Raw genomic sequence first — 23,317 nt, 5'->3', positions numbered from 1 at the left:
ACTCAGACACAGCAGAACAGAATTTGCCAGTACCCTGCGGTGTTAAGGAGGAACCACCTCTAGACATTTTTCTTAATAAGAGTTTGCTTTGGTGAGTTTCAGATGCTTGGTCACATGTCACTCGGTATTTTGAAAAATTTAGGCTAGAAGGGCCTGCTTCCCTGAGATTAGGAAAAGACTTTAGAGATTAAAAAACTATTTTCAAGGCAGAATTTAAGGGCCTGATGTAAAGCCCAATTAAGTCAATGGGAATCTTTCTACTGATGTCCAGAGGCTAAGCATAGAACTTGCAACCCCCACACAGGCTATCCTGGCTTTCAGCTACCTTTGTAGCCATCTACTTTGGCTTTACCTAGGGTTTAGAGGCCCTTAGCATAATTTACACTCTCTCCGGGCCTAACTAACAGTGAACTCTTTGGGCTGACCTAGCACCACAATGCTGCCCATAATCTCTGCAGTGCAGTGTACAATCTCTTGCCATTTCTAGCCTTATTACTTAAACAACCCATGTATTAGCTATTGCAAGGGGAACCCTGGAGAGCAGCCTTGTCACTATGCTTTCCAGTGCCTTTCCAACAGGAAACTGGGATCTTTACAGTCCCTTTATGCCACTCCAGTCCCTTTTACCTGGCATAGAGACTGGAGCAGGGATGAAAATCTCACTAGGATGGATCTCTATTTCCCTTTGCATGTCTAAACAGCAGAATTTTAGCTGAATGCCAAAAATGCTACCTACATGAAGGTATGTGTATAGCCTTCAGCAACCAAGATGTAAAATGTGGTTGAAACCAGCTAGACAGCCAGCCAGAAAACTGCCACTTAAGCGCTCAAAAGAAAATACCGTTCCATCCCTTCAGTATATTAGATTAGGCCATTAGAGCACAAAATCACTCATCCCAACTGCCAGCCAGTTTACAGTGCATAAATAATTTTATAAGCAGGATCTATAACCTGAATGTCAATTAATGGTGTGTTGCCCTTTACTTTTTATTTTGCTTGCTCTGTTGAGATTAAAAAAAATCCATAATCAACCCTAACTTCATTATCCAATGCTGTATGCATCTTTCACTTTAGTTAGAGTATGAGGGTAAAATGAAGCATATAACCACCTGAGCTTTTCTTGTCTCCACATTATTTGTTTCTTTTTGAGCAGTATAAAGGTGACACACAAATTTCACTCCAAAACATCTGTTATCAATGCAGCAGTAGCTCCTAGATGGTTTGGACTAAAACCCAGTATCAGCACTTAGCATTTGTCACAGACTACCAGGGAACCTCCTCATCACACTTTTAACTGAAAAGGAGAGGGTTTGGTGTGATCTTTGGACCACTTACCATGGCTTTGTGCACTACCAGTGGTCCACTTCCTCCGAACTAAGTAAGGCATGTCAGCTTGAATTTTTTTAATTAAACCCATAGATTTAATAGTTTGCACATGGGATAACTCAGCAGTTCTTTAATTACCTTTTTTTTCTTGACCATCTTCACTATTTGATTCCTTTGGAATGAAGATCTCTTTAATAGCAATCAAATAATTTTTCACAATTTCCAACTGCTCTCCATTAAGGGAAGTTAAAAATGACTGAATCTGAAAAAGAAATGATGATGATCAGTCATAACATAATTAGGCCTTTTCTTCATTGTAATGGCTGATTTGAGCGTGAGCTGTCTGATGCTATGCTGAGAAAGAGACATAAACTCCCATTATGAACTCACATCTTTTATCTTGTTGACTACAAGGGACCAACTCACAGGATCATAATAAATTCTAGTTTATTGAATGGGATGTGAAGTTACCAATAAAAGTACTGGTCACCTTACCACATACACGCACTCATTCATTCAAACCCATGTAGTATAGTGTATAGTAGCTGCTGTAGTTATTGTGAGAGCACTGGTGTCAGTATATCTACCTATTCGAGGCCCTGGAGTCTGCTGTTGATGGTCAGCTTCCTTCAAGGTGATGTCTTCTCCAGAAGGGGGTTGCTTACTTGTCCTTCTTTCTAGATAGGTCAAGTGATGGATGAGAGGGCACCACTGAGTGTCATGCTTCACTGCCTTTTATCCCTTTCTGGCAGACTTGTGTGATCCCCCAGCATCATCTTGGCTACCCAATCCAGAAGTCGGTGTCCTATGTGGGTCTTGAATAGTACCTGACACCTGTTAGTCACAGGGGTCTCTGCCTGCTGGCACCTGAAGTTTCAGGAGTCCACCCTTGACTTATTGACTTAATGGCTGTATTGTCATGGGTTACAGGAATAGTCCACAGGGTGAGTGCTCAGTTCCAGGAATCAGTTCTTTAGCCTGATTAGCTTAAAATGGAGTTCCTTTGGCTAGGCTATTGTCTACTGATGATCATCATTCACTTGCATTCACTCAACAGATTTTATTACTTTACAATTACAATTTCAATGAAGTTTCAACAACGGTGCAGGGTGTAACTTCATTCTACAGGGAGTACATTCCTTAAGAGTTTAAAAGAGAAAATATAAATAAAAAATTCCATGGTAAAGATGAGACAGATGAAATATGAAAATGCACTGTGAGAAATATATAAAAATGCAATGTGAGGTAGTGAAATTAAAAGGCTACTGGGAGCAGTAAGTGAGTTAAGTTAGCACAGGATATATTTACAGTCTTTGCAATGGACTTTTTAGTTATGTTTTCTTTAGTAACACTGAGCTTAATTGATATGTAGATGTAGTTTCTAGGTTTCTTCTACAGAAAGCCACTTCAGCTTTCTGGCTTGCTCTGAGCCTTGCCACACCCATGCAATTAATATGCTAGGTCTCTGCCAATACTGAGAAGGAAAACAAATGCACAAAATGTTTCAGGCAAGAAGGGTCTTCTGTTATATCAATGTCCAGAAGGGAAACATATAAAAGGGGCTTTCTGCTACAATCTAACCTACTGGATGACTTTGTCAATGGGTGACCATAATGCCTTTCCAATATTACAATATCTTCAGGTCTCTTCCTACTCCCAGAACACATACTTTGGATTTTAAAAACCTGTAATTTAAAGGTGAAACCTTTATATGGGAAGGTTGTGGTGAAGGTTATGAGTAGGAAGAGAATACAGGAAGGCTCACTGTCCACCTGGACACTTGTGGCAGGGAACATCAGAGTACAAGTCCTGTTCCCTGTCTCCACTGGTCTCACCCACAACACTGACAGACAGTTCAGCTGTTCTGAATAACTCGGTGCTCCTGGCAGATCATTATCCCTTAGAGAGTCTGGTTGAAGCCCATGAAAGATTTTGAAAATTAAAACTACAAACCTTGGGACTGGCTGTTAAAAGTCTGTGCTCCTCACACACAGCTCTCTGTCCTGCCAAATTCCCACAAACAGCTTGTTTCCTACTTCAGCTAGGAATCTCTTTTTAGTGTCCACATTGTTTCTGGCTCAAATCACTTAGGCTTCTAACTCTGAAACTCCAGTAGTTGAAACTCCAGTACTAAACACACCTTTTCCCAAGAGATTAACACATTTTATTATAAAGGAGAGCAGACTTTAGATTAACATGGTCTTAACAGACTCAAAGTAACAGTCCTGGGTGTGATTAAAATTCAGATGCTTTAATTACTTAAAAAAAAGGTTTGTAGTTCATTGCTTTAAAATAGCCTCTAGTTTTGCCTTTATAATTTTGACTTAGAAGTCACTTCAAACATAAAAGTTAGAGGGAGAGTAGGGGCCAGATTCTGTTCCAGCTAGTGGACAATTAAATGGACTTAGCTACCTAAGTGTGATTCTGTTGCACTCAGGTATTGAAAATTCATTAATGCATCTACTTTTGTAATAACTTGTAATAACTAGGATGGAGTCACAAAAAATCAGCAAGGAAGACCTATCCATCTTTTGCATTAACTGTTTGCCAAGGATTCCAACTGGGTAGAACAGAATCTGGCTCTAAGCAACAAGCTTTTATTAATCTGGACCTATACTTACTTGTAGCAGAAAAATAGGAGGCTGGTGTTAGACCATTTTAGAAAGTGAGGGCCTTTACGCTAAATATGTTTTATGCCAGGGCTGTCCAATTGCATGTGGCCTGCAAAGTGTTAATTTGTGGCCTTCACACTCCTGCCCAGCTGCCACTGCCCTAATCACTCTGGCTGTAGCAATATCTGGGGTCTCCTTTCCCTTCTCTGGCTTCTTTTTCCTGCCTGATTCCAAGAGGAGGGTGGTGCGATGTGGCACAACACAGCCTATGGTGCAGCAGGGCAGCCTGCAGCTGGGCCAGACTGTGGGTGAGGCCAGGGTGACTGGGTTTGTGGGGTGGTGTGGGAGGTTGCGTACAAATGCAATGCAGTATGGGATTGCCTACTGGGTGATCAGCCAGAAGTGCTGGTAGTTTGTGCTGGTGCGGCCTGCACAGCATGCGATTCCCACTGGTGTGGCTTACGGCATGCAACCAGTCACTTAGAAGTTGGCCACCCCTGTTCTGTGCCCTAACCTTTTTCAGAGGGGAAAGAAGAATGGACTTTAAAAAACAGAAATACACAAAGGAAGATAGTTTGAGAACTATTTAGAAAACTGAGTACTGAGAGAGCAATAAGGCTCCCCTGAGCTAATTTGGCATAGAGTTAATAAACTAATACTTGAAATAAAAGCTGGATGTCATAATAACATTATGAATTTAAGCATGTCTCTAAGAGTGAGGCTACAGTACTGGAGTCATCAAAAGTTAAAAGCAGTTACTGCATATCTGTATATGGAGATCTAAAGTAACTTGAACTGGCAGTGACAATGTTCAGATTATATTCTTCCTAGAACTCTGAATTTGTAAGCACATGGCTCTTAACTTGATTTGCTACAGAGATTGCAAACACCCAGTATTTATATCTTGGGTACACGCTAATAAAACAATGCAATAAATCAGGGATAGAAATTGAATAAATAATCAGGAATCAATTTTATTTCACTATCCTCTGGGAGTAGTTGTTCTGGAGTTCCTGGATATAAATATCAATCTCTTCCAAAAAGAAAATAATTGAGTTTCCTGGCAAAGCTTAAGGGGATATTTATATCTGGTCACACATCAAAAAACAAGGAATACACAATGTTTTAACAACTAGAACTGTAAATACAAAGTTTCCTTGATTTTTTTCAGCTATTGTGCTAAATCCTAGTTCTATTGAGATGGACTGCCCGAGACCAGGGACTGCCCATTGGGACTAATCCAACCTCTCCTAAAGTCAATGGAAACCCGTAATGACTTAAAAGAGAATTGTTTTGGGAGATTACTGCTTGAGAACAATTTTTCACTAACCACTGCAAATTTATGGCCTTTATACTGTACCTTGGCTTCACTTTCATTAGACAGAATTTCCAGAGCTTCAAGATGGGACAAACCCTGGAATTCATCAAAAAGCAACCCGTAATGTGCTGTCCTTTCGACTGTGACTTGCTGGGCCAATCTCTGTTTCTCTTTCTCTTTAGCTTCTCGCAACAACTGTAAAATATATATATCATTCCGGTTAGTGTATTGGCGACACTGTGGAATTGGGTTTTTATTACTCTCAGCCTCATCTTTTCTAGGTAGTAGTAATAAAATTTGGGACTATGACTAAAATTTCAGCACTGCAGGTATGTTAATCTGAAATGCCCATAACTTTTTTGATAAACCTCTCTAATAAAATATTTAAGTAGTGCTCTATGTTTAGTTTTCCTTTCGGTGTTATTAACTATCCTTAAAAAGGGCAAATAATGTTGTTTATATCCTCAAAGGCAATATCTGCTACAGGTAATACCTCATAAATTTGGCCACCATTTAAAATGGAAGAAAAATAAAAAGGTCTTTATTCCAGAGACTGCCTAACTCTCTTATAGCACCTATAACAGAGCACAAACTCTGCAGAATGTTGCTGCTGAGGCCCCTACCCAAAAGGGGTATTTCCATGTATAGTGAAAGCTGTCCTAAGTAACCACTGGACATGCAAAAATCATTACCTTAATGAGCATAGGTCTTATAATAGAGGTGGTTCAGACTTGTGCTCCATACTTTTGAGGATGTTTTGGAGTGATCCTTTAATACTTATATATGCTATTTTTATGGGGATTTTATGTTTTGCACTGCTATGGCCTCAGTGTTTGAAAATGTGATTCTTATAATTTGGAGGCAGTCACCCACATTTTAAATTTTGAGGTACATCACATTTTGAATTTACACTACTTGAGAGAATCCTTTTCATTACAAGAGTTGTAGTATTCTTATATCATGAACTGCCTGGGAATGTTGTAAGTGAAATACCTTACATAAAGCTTAAGCTGATCCTGCAATCAGATGTACATGCCAGTTACATCAATGACAGTACTGAGGCTGTAGCATTTTATATCTCTACTTTATTGGTATTTATATTCTACTTTATTGGTAATGGCTATGTGTGTATTGCTGTCATAATATATACATAAAGGGTACAATTAGAGAATGTTCTTAACATGAATTACTTTGCTTTTAACCTCCAATCCATTTCTGCTTACAGTAGTAGATGTTGAAAATGAAATTTTAAGAGAAAAATATCTCACTGCAACATTATATTCTACAAGCAGAAAAAAGTTTAATGCCTACTGCTGTTAGATCTCATTTAATTTTACTAAAAGTAGTTTTAATACCATCTAAGTCCATCTGTGTTTATTTACAGCCTCTCTGCATCCCTTCTATGCTGTATAATGATGTAATAGTATTGGAGTCATCAAAAGTTACACGTAGTTACTGCATATCTGTATGTGGAGATCTAAAGTAACTTGAACCAGCAATGACAATGTTCAGATTAACTTGTAAGCACATGACTCATGACTTGACTTCTATGTAAGATTAGTGTGTGCTGCTGAGGATACTGAGAAAAATAAATAATATTTTTTCACTGTTTTAATTTTTCCCAATAAAATTTACGCTTTATTCCATTATCACTCATTGTGACTGATGTCATATACAGTAAAATCTCTGTTATCTGGGATTTGAGTGACCAGAACACTCTATTAATTGGAATTTCTGGCTGGCCAGCTAGACACAGGCAGTGGGGAAGCTTGCACACAGTGGCCGCCACTGCCACCCACCACCCTGTGCTGCAGCTGCTCCGTGTGCAGCCACTCCTACCCCTCCTTGCTCTGCTTGTGGCCACCGCACCACAAATTATAGGGGAGTGCGGTCACATTTGAGGACAGGCTGGGGATACAGGCTGACCTGGACAGGCTTGCAAGGTGGGCGGATCAAAACCTGATGGTGTTTAACGCAGAGAAATGTAAAGTGCTCCATCTGGGGACAAATAATCTGCAACACACTTACAGGCTTGGCGGTGCTACGCTTGCTAGCACCACAACTAAAAGAAACCTGCAGGTCATGACAGACCACAGAATGAACATGAGTCACTAATGTGATGCTGTAGCTGACACAGTGAACAAAACACTGGCATGTATCTATTGATGCATCTCAAGCAAAACTAAGGATGTGTGTTTCTGGCCTACTTGACTAGGAAAACAGACAAAGACCAGAAGTGCTGATACTGCTTATTTCAGTTACATGTTCTGAGATAAGGATTCCTGCATGCCTTGTTCAGTTTAGATATATTACCCTGTAAACAGATGTTTTCTTTAAGTAAACTGCCTGCATGTCTGCATGATTTACCATCGTTTTGTTTCTCCAAGGTTGTATTTTTTCTCTTTCTCTGTCTTAAGTATAAATATGCTTGTAAACTTAAAGAGTCTGAGAAATCCTTTGAAGCAGACAAGTGGGTGATTCCCCTTGCTGTATGAAATTCTCCCTGTGATCACAGTATAGCCCTAAATAAAGAAAAACTGGCTCTGTCAGTTCTGATTCAACCACAATGTGAAGTTTGATTTCTTCCACAGATGTCATCCTCCCACTCTACTTGGCCTTGGTGAGACCACAGCTGGACTACTGCATCCAGTTCTGGGCACTGCACTTCAGGTGTGCAGAAGCTTGAGAGTCCAAAGGAGGGCCACGCGCATGATTAGAGGTCTGGAGAGCAGTTCATATGAGAGGCTGAAGGACATGGGGCTGTTCAGCATGGAGTAAAGAAGACTTAGAGAGGACTTGATGGCAGCCTATAAGTATATAAGGGGTGTACTTCAGGGCCTGGGGGAGCATCTATTCACCAAGGCATCCCAGAGGAAGACAAGAACCAATGGATACAAATTGCCTGAAGATGGCTTTAGACTGGACATAAGGAGAAACTTCTTTATGATTTGAGAGCCTAGGGTCTAAAACAGACTTCCCCCAGATATGGTACAATCACCTACCCTGGAGTTCTTTAGAAAAACAACTTGATATGCACCTTGCTGGGGTCATCTGACCCCAGCAGTCTCTTCTTCTCAAGTGCGGGGGTGGGGGGCCACGCTGGACTTGATGATCTTGTGAGGTTCCTTCTAGACCCTAACATCTATAAATCTATGAATTGTTAAGTAAAGTATTACAACTAAGTAGGTGAGGTGAGCAGACACTTATAACTGTTTAGAAACCCTGAAGGGTTTGATTACATCTCAAAATACAGTAATTTATCATCATATACAGTATCTTACAAAGATTAGTTATACACATCCTTATGTGTAAGTGCTGATTGTACTAGACATAATAATTTGTAGTCCTACTGAGAAAAAAATGGGTACAACACAACGCATAAATGTTATGTGTAAAACTGAGCCATAATCTATTCCAATAAATTAACCCCTGTGTCTGTTTAACTGGAAAATCTAGCTCAGTAGTCTCCAACTGAGGTAAGACCTGGGTTTGATGCAAACCAACCTGAGATAGGGAAACTGTTCTTTCCATTAATATTTTTGTTTTCTTAAATCCAGGATCACTTTCTGCCAGGACATTCATGGTTTTCTTCCCAATAAATTCCAAAGCATCTAGGCCACCAGATAAGACACTTTTGCCCTGCATATAAAACAATGCAACATGGTTATCTTCTTCACATTATTTGTTAATGTGAAATTGTAGAAAATGGTGCTTTTGCTGACACACTCTGAATATTCAGGTCCCTATAGCTTCCCCACCCTGGCTAAGAATAGGATCTATGACACCATTAATCACCTTGATTTGCTTTGAATATGTTTTCCAGAAGAAAAAGTTCTATATAAAAGGTTTTCAATTTAATGAAACAAAAACAGACTTACATTGTATGAAATTTAATAGCTTGTTGCCCATAAAAAATATGCCTAATAACATTTTTTTTAGTATTAGTATTGTTAATAAAAAGTTAGAAAAAAAGCCACCTTCATTTTGTACATGTGGGTGGCTCTGATTCTTCTTTTGATGGCAGGCAGCAGAATAGAGCAAATGCTATGAATAGAAAGGCTGAAGTAAAGGTCTGTTACGAACCTCTCATGCAACTGATTTTTTTATCTAATACCTGCAAATGAACTGTGACAATGTATCATACTTACTCAATTAAAAGACAATACCTTTCCTCCATTTAACATAGGGGAAAAGGTTCTTCATTCCAGAACTGAGTATGAGGTGGCAGGGGTCAGGCAGCTGCTGTGGCTCCAGCTCTGGCCTCAGCTGTGGGTCTGGACCACAGCCACAACTGTTGCCTGCCCTCCACTGCCTCTGTATCGCCCTCCACTCCTTCCCTGCAGCCTCAGGAATCCACTGCACCCAGTCTTCCCCTGGACTGCTTCTCCCCACCAACACTACTATACTCCTCCTTACCTTTGCTTTAGTGCCAGCAGGCTCCATCCTTGCAGCCTGAAGCACCAGCCAAGCCCTGTAGTAGCAGTGCCAACTCCATGTTGCTGCTACGGCGCGGAGCGGGAGCTGTGCTTAGTGCCCCAGGTTGCCATTGGGATGGAGCCTGCTGGTGCCATAGCAGATATAAGGGGTGAGGACCCAAGGCTGCAGGGGGAAGAAGCAGCCCAAAGAGAGAAAGGGGGTGATGGAGGAAGGAGGGCAAGGGAGGGCCTGAGGCTGGGGAAGGCAGACACAAGGTGGGTAAATGATGGGGGACAGGTGGCAGGGGACAAAAAAGAACAGAAGGCTTCACAGGCTAATAGCTTTGTTATCAGTTCAGACTCCATGCTGACATATTTTGAAGTGCTAAGTTCAGTGTGGGAAACTTCCCCAAGGTCTCAGAGGCTGAGACTGTCCTGGCTGTCAACAGCAGAACACTGAAGGAAAATGTCCTTGGTTAGATACAAAAGTTACTACATTACCAGGGAAGGATCCTAAAATGTCCATCCTCCTCTCATAAAACTGATTAGCATAATATAAGAGCTTTCTTGGACTTTCAACACTCATATAGGCACACCTTCCTTATTCTTTTTCATGCAGACTGGCTTCCTCAGTGCTCAGACAATCTTCCCCAGCATGAGCAAATGCTAAGTAGCTACAACTCTGGTGGCCCCAGTACAACCCTTTAGGAATGGTCACTGGAAGTCTTCCCATGATCCCAGAAACTTTAACTCTGAGAGGCAGGTGAGGCAGGAAAATATATTCATGGTGTGCTAAGAACAGCTGGATACATATTGAAAGGGAACCCCACTCCCCTCAACAAATCTGTACAAAGGAGAGTCAACCTACTATGCACCCCAGCTGCTGCTTGCAAGCTTCTGCAGTTTCTTACTAGAACACAGTGCAAAAAGCCCAGAAAAAAATGAATGCAGTGGCAGTATTTTGTATGACTTGGAGGAGAATAAGATGGCATGTGAATGGATGTTGAAAATGTAATGGAAGAAACAATAGGATTTAACCAGAACTTGGATGCTGAGAATGAGTGAAAGAAATATATTGCAATGTAATACATAGATTGTGAGCCTGGGTGACAGGGAAATATATGAGGAAGATGGTAGAAAAGCAAGAAAGCTTTTGCCACATTGAGTTTCAGATGGCATTAGAATAGCTAGATAGTGAGAGGGCTGATCTGAGATGTAAGACTAGGCAGAGAAGTGAGGTAGGGAGGAATCAGAGATGGAACATTTCAAGTAAAAAAGCTTGAAGCAAGCAAATCTCGCATTGTCTTTTTTTACCTATCAGCAAAAATATCAAAATCCCTCCTAGCAAAATTAATCATGAATGAGTTGATTTTAATAAAAGTCACATGAAGTCACCATATCTGCACAAAGCTGATTTCCCAGGAGTTTGCATAGCTATCTGTAGTTTAGAAGCCAGACATCCTTCCAGATGAGTCTAGCCTAGTGTTTATCTTAAGTTGGAAATTTTCTTTGCTGTACTTTAAACTATTATTTTTGCTAGTTATTTTTTGCCTGAACATATTAAAGATGTTCAAAAACAGTTTTTTCAACCAGTCACAGAATTCCTCTCCTTCTCAAATATGACTTGCTAGTACTTACAAGGAAGGGCACATAGAAACACTTGAGAAGACACAAATGAAGGCATATTTTAACTACTTACCGTGTTCTGAACAACATTAGTGATTGTTGACAACATCCCACGTGATCCAGATGAAGGAGATGATGACAAAACATCAGTAGAATTCTGATCTGTGGCATCTTCTGCTTCTAAAAAATACAAGCCATAATGCATTTTGAATACTGCAGGTCATAAATCCCAAGAAACTGAATGACTGAATTCTGTTATCAAAATCTTTGAATTCCCAAATTGTATAAATTTTACAATTTGTCAAGGCCTTTTGTCTAGTTTGGACCACTGAACCACTTACGTATACTTGGGGTGATTTTTTCAGTTCCAGGGGGCTGGGCAGATTCTGAAGATGCTGAGTTAGAATTGTGAATTCGGAGGGTGGCTCCTGCCTTTTCCTTTACTGCTGTTAATCCATGACCTGTAATGCAGCAAACACATGAGAGAATCAAATATATTTCAGATGCAAGTATGCATTTCTGTGGTTTGGAAACATACGTATTAATTCTAAAAAAGATACTTTCCACAGGCATGAAATAATAAATAGGTGAAAATAGAAATACCAATTCTACTTATTTTCTAGGTCAGAAAAATGGGATAGACCTTCATTTATTCATGACTTATTAACACATGCTCTGCTTCCTTCGTGTGTCCAATTAATTAATTAATTATAAGTAAATGATTAAACTGAATTTGAATACAAATGATACATTTCTGGACCTTTATAAATCTTGTTTCAGTAACAGAGAACACTGCCAGTAACATGGGCCCAAATCTTCAAAGGTATTTCACTGCTCAGGCTTCAATTCATGACAGAATTTAGCTACCTTTCTTCCATTTTTGGGACTTATATTCAGAATTTAGATCCTCAGAATCTTCCCAAGCTTCTCTTTAATGCAAGAGGTGTCTAAAGTTTGTAAGTGCCTACATTAACAATAGCAAAAGTTCTAGGTACCTAAAGTTTTCCTCCTAGGCAGGCCCCAAAGTGCCTCAAGGTTTATAACTGTATGTACCTTTGCCATTTTCTTGGATGGGATCTCAATTTAAAGTATATTTGCAGAGCACACCTTTTGGCAGGGCAGAAGGAAAGGCAGGCTGGAAAGCAGCCTTCAGGTAATGTGGTAGGGAAGGACACCCTGCTACATGCCTAACAAATTGTGTCTGCCTTACCTGACTAGGAAAGGGCTGGGCTTTGGAAGGATGTAAGCTCCAGCTCCAAGATGAATAGGCTAGGGCTTGCCAAACTTTTCCTCACTTGGAGACCACTGAGGGAATATCAGCTCTGCAGGGTGGTTGCAGCTCCTGAAAGCCAGCAGGGAGAGTACGGCCAGCAGTTTGGAGAGGAACTAAGGGCAGGAGGAGATTCCTCGAGACCCAGAGAGGAGTTCAGAGCCCAGAAAGAGGGGCTGAGTATATAGGACCAGAGAAGGGGGTCTGAGTATGGTGAGAGTCTGAGCGATATCAGGTGAAAATCAAAGAGTGGTAACACTTGATAGGCATGGGGCATGGTGTAGGGCCAAACTGAAGCCACAGAATTAGCCCATAAGGTGGGCACCACGGCACCTGGTGGTCCTGTGAGTGAGAGAAGAGTGGGAAGCCCTTGGGCAGCCTCCCTTACACACACACACACACACACAAAATTACAGCAAGGAGTGGTGGGCAATAAAAAGGGTAACTGCCTACAGTGAGCAGAGTGGACAAGTTAGGAGGGCTTCCGGGAACTTCATGGCCATCCCTGGAAGGACACCCTGTTACATGCCTAACAAATTGTGTCTACACAAAACAGAGCCAGAGAAGCAGGAGATAGTGCTCCATTTTCTGCAGCTGCTCAGTGATTAGAACACTCACTGAGGATGTGGGTTCAATTCCCTTCTCTGATTAATGATATTTGAACCAGTCCTACACATTCCAGAAAAGTACGTTAATCCTCAAAAGACTGCATATTCTGAAATAAATACCATCCCTTCTATTGATGATGTTCCATTTAATGTGGCATAATTAAATATTAATTGGGCCACAGAGAGGGAGAGCGAGTGAGCACATGTGGTTACAGTACTTTCAGGGAAATGGAAGATTTGGATGCTTCACTGAATACTTAACATTAAGCAATGAAATATTCAGTGGAACAGGGATGTCTGAGTCCCCACTGCAGATGAAGACCATTTATCAAAGAAAGCTGAGGATGCTTAACTCCTGGCATGATTAGCTCATGTCTCCCAACCCCCACTTTGCCCTCTCCCTGGGGAGAAAAAGAAGAAATCAAGAAAAAAATAGGGAGGACTTTCCCTTATGCCTGGGCCTTTCCTTCCTTAATTAACGGATTCTTATCTTGTTATAGTTTCATAGTTTCAACTGTACTATAGAGATACATTAAAAGTATCTCTATAGTACAGTTATGGTAGTGGCTATCATGTGTTGACACTCCTGGGCTAGTTTTGAATTAGCTACCTGGCTTGATACTGACTATCATGTAGTTGCAGCAGCTTGAAAACCAGTGCTGGCTAAAAAACCTGTCCAAGAAGACTGGCAAACACTTGGTCAGTTAGCTTATACTGAAATCCATACCACCATGGTTATACTTCCCACAATATTCAGGCAGCTTGTATAAAGCTAGCTCAGATATGTCCACACAAGCTGAAGTTACTATGGTGGAGATATACTCTAATTTTAACCCTCAAAGTATACCCTTCCTCAGGACAAAATTACTTTCACCATGCACCTTAGCTATACATTTGAACCTTTGGACAGAAGTTTTTCTTCAAGTTAGACACCAAGAAAACCAGCATCACCCCCTGATTTAGTAACATACTAAACTTAGGTAGGTTATCTCACTGACATCAATGAAAATACTCACTTGCTTAAAGTTAGAACTGCATCGGATTCAAAAAAACTCATACCTTCTCTCCCCATGAGTGTATTTAGGACAGTGGCAACTACTTCTGAAAATCCCTACCTTGCTGAGTTAAAGCCCAAACATCCATAAAATAGTATTTATCCTGGGAAAAAGCCTTTTGTCCTGGGATCTTACAAAGTAACCAGTCCATCTGTACCTGTGAAGTATGTGAGATAAAATGTGCTGCCACTTTTTCCACGGGACAGTGCTGTGTAGTCTAAGGCCATGTACAGATGTTCAAAAAGCCAGAGGAGGAACTCATCTAAGTTACATGGTTTTCTCTAAGTTGTTACCTCTCAGCTCCGTGTTCTTGGCGAACCCTGACACAGGATGCAGACTGTCCGACTCGCAAAAAATTCCACCCACCCCCCAACCTAAACAAAACTGATTAAGATGCAGTGGGAGACATATCCAAAGCCCTCCAGATAAGGGAGCAACTGCCCTAGGTCTCATTTGCATCCAAGATGGAACCAGATGACGATTCATTTACATGGGAGATGGAGAACAGAACGCCGAAGCAGAGACCACAGTGAATTCTGGGATCAGAGAAGCAGGAGAGCACTGCATGTTGGGGAATCTGTGCTCCAAATGCTAATCAACCCACATTTACACACACCCAGCTCAGCATTTCTTAGACCAGTTCTAATCTGAATTTACAAAAGACCACCCCCCCCCAAGCAGAAGTAAAGTTCAATAGGCATCTTGGGCTGTACATTCCCTGGTCCCGCTATGGGAAGCCTATTTAAACTTGATTGGCTAAAACTCGGTTGCCAGGTTAGAGAATACGGAGGCAAAGAAACAGAGTCAAAGTGGGTATGGGCAACATTTAAACAACACTAAAGGGTCCATCACAGTCTCCAGCCCATTGGAGCCCTGGCCACAAGTGTTGTAATAATTTTCCCAAGTGGTAGAAGTCCTCTCCACAAAAGGTTATGAACACTCCAATAATTGTCTTAAGTCTGTTAAAAGACTATAGTAAGATCTGGAAAAGTCATGCTAAGCTGAGGCTTGTTCACAACAAGTAAAAATCCAAAACCTTGATGCTGCAAGCTATCTATTGTTTCTGAAGAAATCATGAGATATCCCATCAGTATATTTGCTATCCATAGGAATTTCAAGCTGGCTCCTAAGTGTCTGGTTCCTCCTTAACCTTATGTTTTCCTGAGTATCAGTTTTTTTTAAATGTTCCAAACCACATAACCCCTTGTCAAGAGAAAAGACAATGATTTAGCATTAAGAATGCTTTGTAAAAGCTGAACTAAGGGTATAAAAATCTCTAAAAAAGCAGCAGTGTGTGTGCTTCAAGAAGAAATTCTCTCTGATACCATCCGCTATTGTTCTCGAGAAGCTGGAAGAAACAGATCGTCTCCCTTAAAGGATTGTGCTAAGAACTTTACCTGTCAGCACTGAAACCCGAGTGCCTTAAACTGGTGAGATCCCAGCGCTCACTCGCTCTCTCTTCTCTCTAGGCATAAATTTATGAACCTAAACTGTATTAGTTAAGCTTGAGCTAAGTTTCCCCAAATACTTAGTGAAACTAGAGTAATACTGTAACTGATTGTTTGTTTTTCCTTTGCATGTCTATTACTACTAGTACCATTATATGTTTCATATACTTAGCAATAAATAACTTTTACAGTCAAACTGGTAGTAACTGGGTATATTTTTCCTTCTCTACCTCTCCTTCCCCACTTGCTCTGCAGTAACACTTCTTTTACCTAAGCTAAAGATCCCTGTGAAGCCCAAAAATACTGTGGGGTCTGCTCATCAAGAGGCTAAAGATTGAGATGTGCTGAGTTTGAAACACATAAGGGGATTGGTTTGTACAGGCTGATTGACCCAGTTTAGCTCAGACGTGCCCTAATAAATTGAGTGCTGGCCCATGAGGGTGTCTGCTGGACACCCAGCCGGATTCAGAAGTAGTCTGTTTACCTGTGTGCTTGTGTCTGACTGCAGTTTATTGTTGCTCTGATGAACTGATTCTTGGCATATGAGGGTGTCAGCCAGTCCATACTGATCAACATGGCCAAATTAGGCATGTCACGTTAATTTGTGTGTGTTTGTGTGTATAACTGATTTAGTGACTGAAGGAACCCAGCCCCACTGAAACTGAGTCCTGCAAGATAGCCCCATTGAGTGTAAAGACTTGCAGAATGGAAATATACAACTCTGTATAAAAACACAAGTAACATTAACAGCACATTAATAAAATTACCAAGATGCTAAAAAAGTATCCTTAATAAAGGAGCACACAGCAAGGTAATAGGCAAATATGGTAACAAAGTGGTCTAGTTTAGATTGGGAGTGAACACCATACACATTTTCCCTTTGTGGGATGATGGGGCATGCAGACAGCCTGTGTTGGCTGAGGCCCCTAGGTGGTGGTGGGGCGTGCTGCCACATGCCTCCAAGAATGCTCTGAGGGCTTCCCAGGCTGCCAGAGACTGCCAAGTATAGTTGAGTGCCTGGGCCACTCCTAAATAGTTGTTGGGCATGGGCAAGCACACTCCAAAACCCCTTACCAAGTTATTGTGGACCCTTCCCCTGTGTCCTGTCCTGAGCCTTCCAGAAGAGCCCCAGACCAAGGGTCCCCCCTTGTGAATTGCATGTGCCTCCATATTCTGGCTTGCTTGCACCCTGCTATGGTGCCCCACCACTTGTGCCAAAGCAAAGACCCAGGAGTTGCGGCATGTCCTGCTTGTCACCCTGCATGCCTCTTGAAGGAGACTGTGGAACATCATGTGCATCCATTTGGATATGATGCAGAAGCTGGTCAACATGGGATGCAGCTTCTTGCCCCTGAGTCAGCAGCCTGATGTCCCTTGCAGGGCCATGTACCATACCCTGTGCTAGCCAAATTGTCTTAGACTGGGCCACTGACTTTCATGTGGTCGCTAAGGATAAGGCCACCCAAGATGCCATGGAATGCTGGGGTGCTCTGGCACCACTTCCAGACTGTCAAGCACTGATTCTGGGGTGGCACCACCAGCAGCAAGAGGTAAGAAAGGATCTTCCTGTACACCTGGGAAGATGAACTCTATGTGCAGACCTTCCTCATGTGCTGGGCCATCTTCATGGATACTGTCACTGGCTCCCCACATTGCATGCCAGGACTTCACTCTGCAGAAGTGGGTGGCCATTGCCAGCTTGAACCTGGCCACCTCCAGCAACCTCTGCTACATTGCCAACCAGTTTGGCATAAGCAAGTTCACAGCCAGAGAGGCCATCCAGGAGGTGTGCCTGGTCATCCAGATGTCCTGGCCAACTGCTTCATCCTCCTAGTCAACCAGCAGGAGGTGGTCACCAGCTTCTGCCACATGGGCTTCCCCAACTAGGTGGGGGCCAGGAATGGCACCCCCAACCCCATCCTCTGCTCACCCCAGGGCATCCAGGTGTTCATCAACCGCAAGGGTTACTTCTCTGTCATCCTGCAGAGCATTGTTGACCACCAGGGCTACTTCACCCACATCTTTGCTGACTGGGAAGGCAGTGCCCACAATACGAGCATCTTCCACAACCCCCCTCCCTCAGATGACGGAAAGCAGGTGTTATGCTCCTGGTGTCCCTAATTTTGTCATGAGTGCTGTCATCGTTCCTTCCTTCATTATCAAGGACCAGGTCTACCATACCAGGTCCATCTTAAATTATTTGTGCCATTTTTAGTTCGGCCGATGTGTGCTGATCTTCTGTATGGTTACAGGGTTAGAATAATTTCTGTTCACTTATACCAGTCTAAGTGTAATGTCTGGACATGCCCTATAAGTTAATTGTGGCTCATTTACTCAATTGCCAGTCGTTCCCAGACAAGGCTATTAGGCTGCATACCCTGCCTAGTCAGAGGAAGAGTAATAGCAATACAGCTTGTAAACTCTGTGTGTGTGTTAAGCTCCTCTTTTGTCCTCGGTTTTAACTCAGACCAACCAGAACAGTCTCAAATACAACATCTGTTTAAAGCAAAGGAGTGCTGCTGATACATTTGTAGCCTCCTGCTATCTTTGTCATTAGTTAAGTTGTCATTACTTACAGAACTGTGGTGAAGCCCTCAATACAGAAAAGAAATCAAGTGTATTTTTAAAACCAAAACATAAAACTGGGGATTTCATAGATTTCATACATATTAGGGCTGGAAGGGACCTCGGAAGATCATCGAGTCCAGCCCCCTGCCCAAAGGGTAGGAAGTCAGCTGGGGTCATAGGATCCCAGCAAGATAAGCATCCACTTTGCTCTTGAAGGTGTTCAATGTAGGTGCTTGAACCACCTCCGATGGCAGGCTGTTCCAGAGCTTGGGGGTTCAGACAGTAAAGAAATTCTTCCTTATGTCCAGCCTGAAAAGGTCTTGTAGTAGTTTATGACCATTCAACGTTGTCATCCCTTGGGGCGCTCTGGTGAACAAACATTCTCCCAGATCCTGGTGGTCACCCCTGATAAACTTATAGGTGGCTATCAGATCACCCCTGAGCCTGTGCTTTTCCAGGCTAAAGAGTCCCATGGCTCTCAGCCTGTCATCGTAAGGTCTGTTTTCCTGACCTCTGATCATGCGCGTGCCTCTTCTCTGGACTCTCTCAAGCTTCTCCACATCCTTTTTGAATTGTGGAACCCAAAACTGGACACAGTACTCCAGTTGTGGCCTCGCTAAGGCTGAGTACAAGGGGAGAATGACGTCCCGGGATTTGCTTGAGAAGCATCTATGGACGAAAGCCAGCGTTTTCGTCGCTTTACTAGCCGCAGCATCGCATTGCAGGCTCATGTTCATCTTGTGGTCAATGATGACCCCCAAGTCTCTTTCTTCCATAGTGCTAGCCAGCCTAGCACTGCTGAGCCTATAAGGATGCTGCAGGTTTTTTTCCCCAAGGTGGAGAACCTTGCATTTTTCGGTGTTAAACGCCATCAGGTTCTTGTCCGCCCATTTGCTGAGCTTGTCCAGGTTAGTCTGGATAACCCGCCTGTCTTCTGGCGTAGATGCTTTGCCCCAAAGTTTGGTGTCATCGGCAAACTTGGCCAGTTCACTCCTGACTCCAATGTCCACATCATTAATGAAGATGTTGAACAATATGGGTCCAGAGACAGAGCCTTGCGGGACCCTACTGGTCACAAGACATCATGATGAGTGACTGCCATCAATTACAACCCTCTGGGTCTGAACACGAAGCCAATTTCCCAGCCAGTGGATCATGGTGGACCCAAGGCCACAGTTGGCTAGTTTCATCAAGAGGTGATCATGGAATACCAGATGGAAGGCTTTTTTGGAGTCAAGATATATGACATCAATCTCTTCTCCCTTGTCCAGGTGATAGGTCACCTGGTCATAGAAGGAAATGAGATTGGTCAAGCAAGACCTACCCGCAACAAATCCACACTGGCTACCCCTTAGAATGTTAGCGTTGGCCAGTCCATTAAGGATGGCCTATTTAATAAACTTTTCTAACATCTTCCTCAGGATAGAAGTCAGGCTGATAGGCCTCTAGTTAGCCGGATCCGCTCTCCTCCCTTTCTTGAAGATAGGCACCACATTGGCCTTCTTCCAGTCTTTGGGCACTACATCAGAGAGCCAGGAGTTTTCAAAGATCCGTGCCAGGGGCTGGGCTATGCTGCCCGCCAGCTCCTTGAGTACCCTGGGGTGTAGATTGTCAGGGCCAGCTGACTTGAAGGTATCCAGCTTCTCAAGATGTTCCTTCACGAGGTCAGCATTTATGGAGGGCAGAGGATCTCCCCCACCTGGACCTCCCTGTCCCATAGCGGGCATGGGCATCCCATGGGACTGAAGAAAGACCGGTGCAAAGTACCCATTTAATAGGTTGGCTTTTTCCTGGGCATCAGTTGCCCCATTTGGTTCAGCAGGGGTCCAGTGTTGCCTTTGCTTTTCCTCCGGCTCCCCACATATCTGAAAAAGGACTTTTTATTGTCTTTGATGGTCGAAACTAGTTGGAGTTCAGTCGCAGCTTTGGCTTTCCTGGTATGCTCCCTGCAGGACTGGACCAGTGCAGAATAATCCTCCTTGGAGATGAATCCCGTCCTCCATCCTTTGTAGACTTTTCTTTTTAGCCTTAGGAGGTCTGCTAGGTCAATGGAGAGCCAGGGGGGCTGCTGTGCATTCTTGCTGCCTTTCCTCCAAGACGGAATAGACTTAGCTTGTGCATTGAGGATCGCTTCCTTGAGGAGCAACCACTCTTCTTGAACTCCCCTCTCCCTGTGGTCATGGTCCCTTAGGGCCTGACTGACCAGCCTCCGGAGCTCGTCAAAGGCAGCTTTTCTGAAGTCAAGGACTTCCGTGTTGCTGACTGACTTGCCAGCCTTACAGCGGATGGTGAAGGTGATCAGCTCGTGTTTGCTGTCACCCAGCTTCCCATCGATCACTAGGTCGCCAATTAGGTCATCCCCTGTAGCCAGTACCAGGTCAAGCAGCACTTTGCCTCTTGTTGGCCCGTAGACTTCTTGAGTCAGGTAGAGGTCAACCATGCACGAGAGAAAGCTTTGCAACTGCTCGGATTTTGCTGAGTGATCTTCCCACGAGATGTCCAGGTAACTGAAGTCATCCATGACAACCAAGGTCCTGGAGCAAGCGGCCTCAGTCAGTTCCCGGGCGAACTCCTGGTCAAGCTCAGGACTTTGAGTGGGAGGTCTGTAGTAGACTCCCACCGTTGTGTCCCCTGTGCCGTGTTCCCCACGGATTTTAACCCAGAGAGTCTCTAGCCGTCCACCCTGGTTGCCAATGTCAGCTTGCAGGGATGCGTAGCTTTCCTTAACATAGAGAGCTACACCCCCGCCCCTTTTATCTACTCGATCCCTCCTGTACAGGGTATAGCCATCTATACCCGAGGTCCAGTCATGAGTGCAGTCCCACCAGGTCTCTGTTATCCCTATGATGTCATAATTACTTGCATTAAGCAGGAGGATGAGCTCCTCCTGCTTGTTCCCCAAGCTCCTGGCATTTGTGTACCCCTTGGGGGCTCCTGCCTTGCCCACAGATTGTACCAGGGCTGGGGCAAGGGTGGGCTCCCTTAGGTGCCTTGGCTGGCTGGCTTTTCAAGGGTTGCTCAGTGGGCCAGCAGTGGCAGTAGTCCCCCTGTTCTCCAGCGGGCTTAGTTTAAAGCCTGGTGGAGCAGGTCAGCCAGTCTGGCTGAGAAGAGCCTCTTCCCCAGGAGAGAGAGGTGGAGGCCATCTCTTCCCAACAGCTCGCTGCCTCTCTCGCCAAAGAGCAGGCTGTTATCATGGAAGCCAAAGCCTTCCTGATGACATCAGCACCGCAGTCTTTGGTTGACTACATGGATCCTCCTCTCCCTCCTCAGCCCATAGCCTGAGACTGGGAGGATCGATGAGAACACCGCCTGTGCTCCCAGACCCTTTAGCCCCGCTCCCAAATCCCTGTAGTGCTTCATGACCCGGCTGGGAGCACTCCGAGCCGTGTCATTAGTGCCCACATGAATAAGGAGCATAGGATAGTGGTCTGTGGGCTGGAGGAGCTTATGGATCTTCCCTGCGATGTCCTGGATGCGGGCCCCCAGGAATCAGGAGACTTCCCGGGCTCAGGGGTCGGGGTGGCAGATTGCCTCCTCAGGATGGAGTCTCCCACAACAAACACCTTATGTTTTGTCTTGGGGGGGGCGCAGGCGGTAGCTGCAGTTGAGCCTGTGTTGTCTGTGGGAGTTGGCAACTCAGCAGGCTCTGCTGGAGCAGCAAGAGGTGCGTACCTGTTGCTAAGCTCCGGCGGGGCAGGGGCCTTGGTGTGGTGGGCCTTAGGACCCTTGACCACCTTGGTCTATGCACCTGACTGGACAGACTGGACAGAGTGGGAGGTCCTGGAGTCCTCCTTTGTCCTGGAGGGAGACGGTGGTCTACCCTCCGGCTTCCAGGGGAGAAGGGCCTGGCAGTAGGAGTCAATCTCCTCCTCACAGTCCCTGATGGCACATAGTCTCTGGACTGTGGCCTGGAGCTCCTCCAGCTGGTGTGCCAGAGACCCCAAAAGGGAGCAGACCCCACACGGGGAGGTGGCCATGCTCCCGGGCCCCAGAGCCTGAAGAAGGGACAGGTAGCCCCCGCAGCCAAGAGCCAGGGGCTCCGTCTGCGTGGAGCCTGGAACTATGGGCTCTGTCTGGGTGGCAGTGTCTGAGGTGCCGGGGTGTGGGGGGTTGCAGAGCCCGAGGGGACCCTCAGGGTACACTGGGTGCCCATCCGTGTCATGCCTCTGGTAGGCTGGCTACGGCTGGGACTGTCTACCCTTGGGCCCTCCCGGACACCCTCCTGCGCGAACTCCATGATAACTCATGCACCGGCAGACAAACGCGCCTGTTTGCACAGCCTGTTCACGCGGCTCTGGTCGCGTGGCTCCCTGGGGGCTGGGCCAAGTAGGGGCCTGGGTGGGGGCTTGACCCGGCCCGGCTCCACGCAGCCGCCTCCTCCCACTCAGAGAGGGGTTAACCCCTTCCCACCACAAGCCCCACTTGCCTCTGGCTGTGCTGAGGGTCAGCAGGGGAGTCTGCGGCTGCTGGGAGGTGTCTGGGGGGCTTTGGGGGAGTGGGGACGTGGCGGGCTTTCACCCATGCGTCTCTCACTGCTCTGAAGCCTAACTGAAATGGATGTTCATTAAATATTGTCCATATTGGTATGATTGGGACTGATTCATTTATTAATTAAAAAACATAGATACTTGTTTTTTTAATGTAGCTGTATTTTTAGTGCAGCAAAATAGTTTATCATTTGGAAATTCACATGTTCCTGGGATAACAAGACCATTTGGAATAAAGGAAGAGGGAAGTTTTGCTTCATGATTTTGTAATCACCAGATGGAATACTAATGAGATACCCTAAAATAATCAATAACAAGTATACTCTGGAGGTCATAAAATGAAAAGATACAACACAGTGAAGCAGCTCTCTAGAGAGCTCACAAGCAGGAACAACTGAATATCTGGGGAAAAAACACAAAGCAGTGAATAACAGATGTCCCTTAATGAACAGACCAGCAGATTTTGCTGACTGTGTGAAAAAATGGATTTACTATATGACAACACAGCTTATATGGTACCCTTGAATTTTATATGGAAACAATGAGCCTTGGAGGATAAGCATTTCTACCTGTCATAAGAAAAC

At 44.1% G+C, this 23,317-nt stretch overlaps 1 protein-coding gene across 3 annotated transcripts in view; it reads right to left on the bottom strand.

Annotated features, from left to right (window-relative positions):
* Nucleotides 1–23,317, bottom strand: part of FAM114A1 (family with sequence similarity 114 member A1) — a 73,662-nt gene that overhangs the window by 19,706 nt on the left and 30,639 nt on the right. For all 3 annotated transcript variants that reach the window (XM_090035761.1, XM_090035760.1, XM_090035762.1), the window contains exons 4-8: nucleotides 11,639–11,758; nucleotides 11,371–11,477; nucleotides 8,761–8,895; nucleotides 5,299–5,451; nucleotides 1,465–1,588 (exon numbers count right to left, since the gene is read on the bottom strand). In XM_090035761.1, coding sequence (XP_089891887.1) covers nucleotides 1,465–1,588; nucleotides 5,299–5,451; nucleotides 8,761–8,895; nucleotides 11,371–11,477; nucleotides 11,639–11,758 — 639 coding nt within the window. The remainder of the gene's footprint in view (nucleotides 1–1,464; nucleotides 1,589–5,298; nucleotides 5,452–8,760; nucleotides 8,896–11,370; nucleotides 11,478–11,638; nucleotides 11,759–23,317) is intronic.

Source organism: Crocodylus siamensis, chromosome 2, assembly GCF_052110815.1.
Source record: "Crocodylus siamensis isolate JL-2025a chromosome 2, ASM5211081v1, whole genome shotgun sequence".
Classification (NCBI taxonomy): Eukaryota; Metazoa; Chordata; order Crocodylia; family Crocodylidae; genus Crocodylus; species Crocodylus siamensis.
This window is presented reverse-complemented; position numbering and strand designations above follow the sequence as displayed.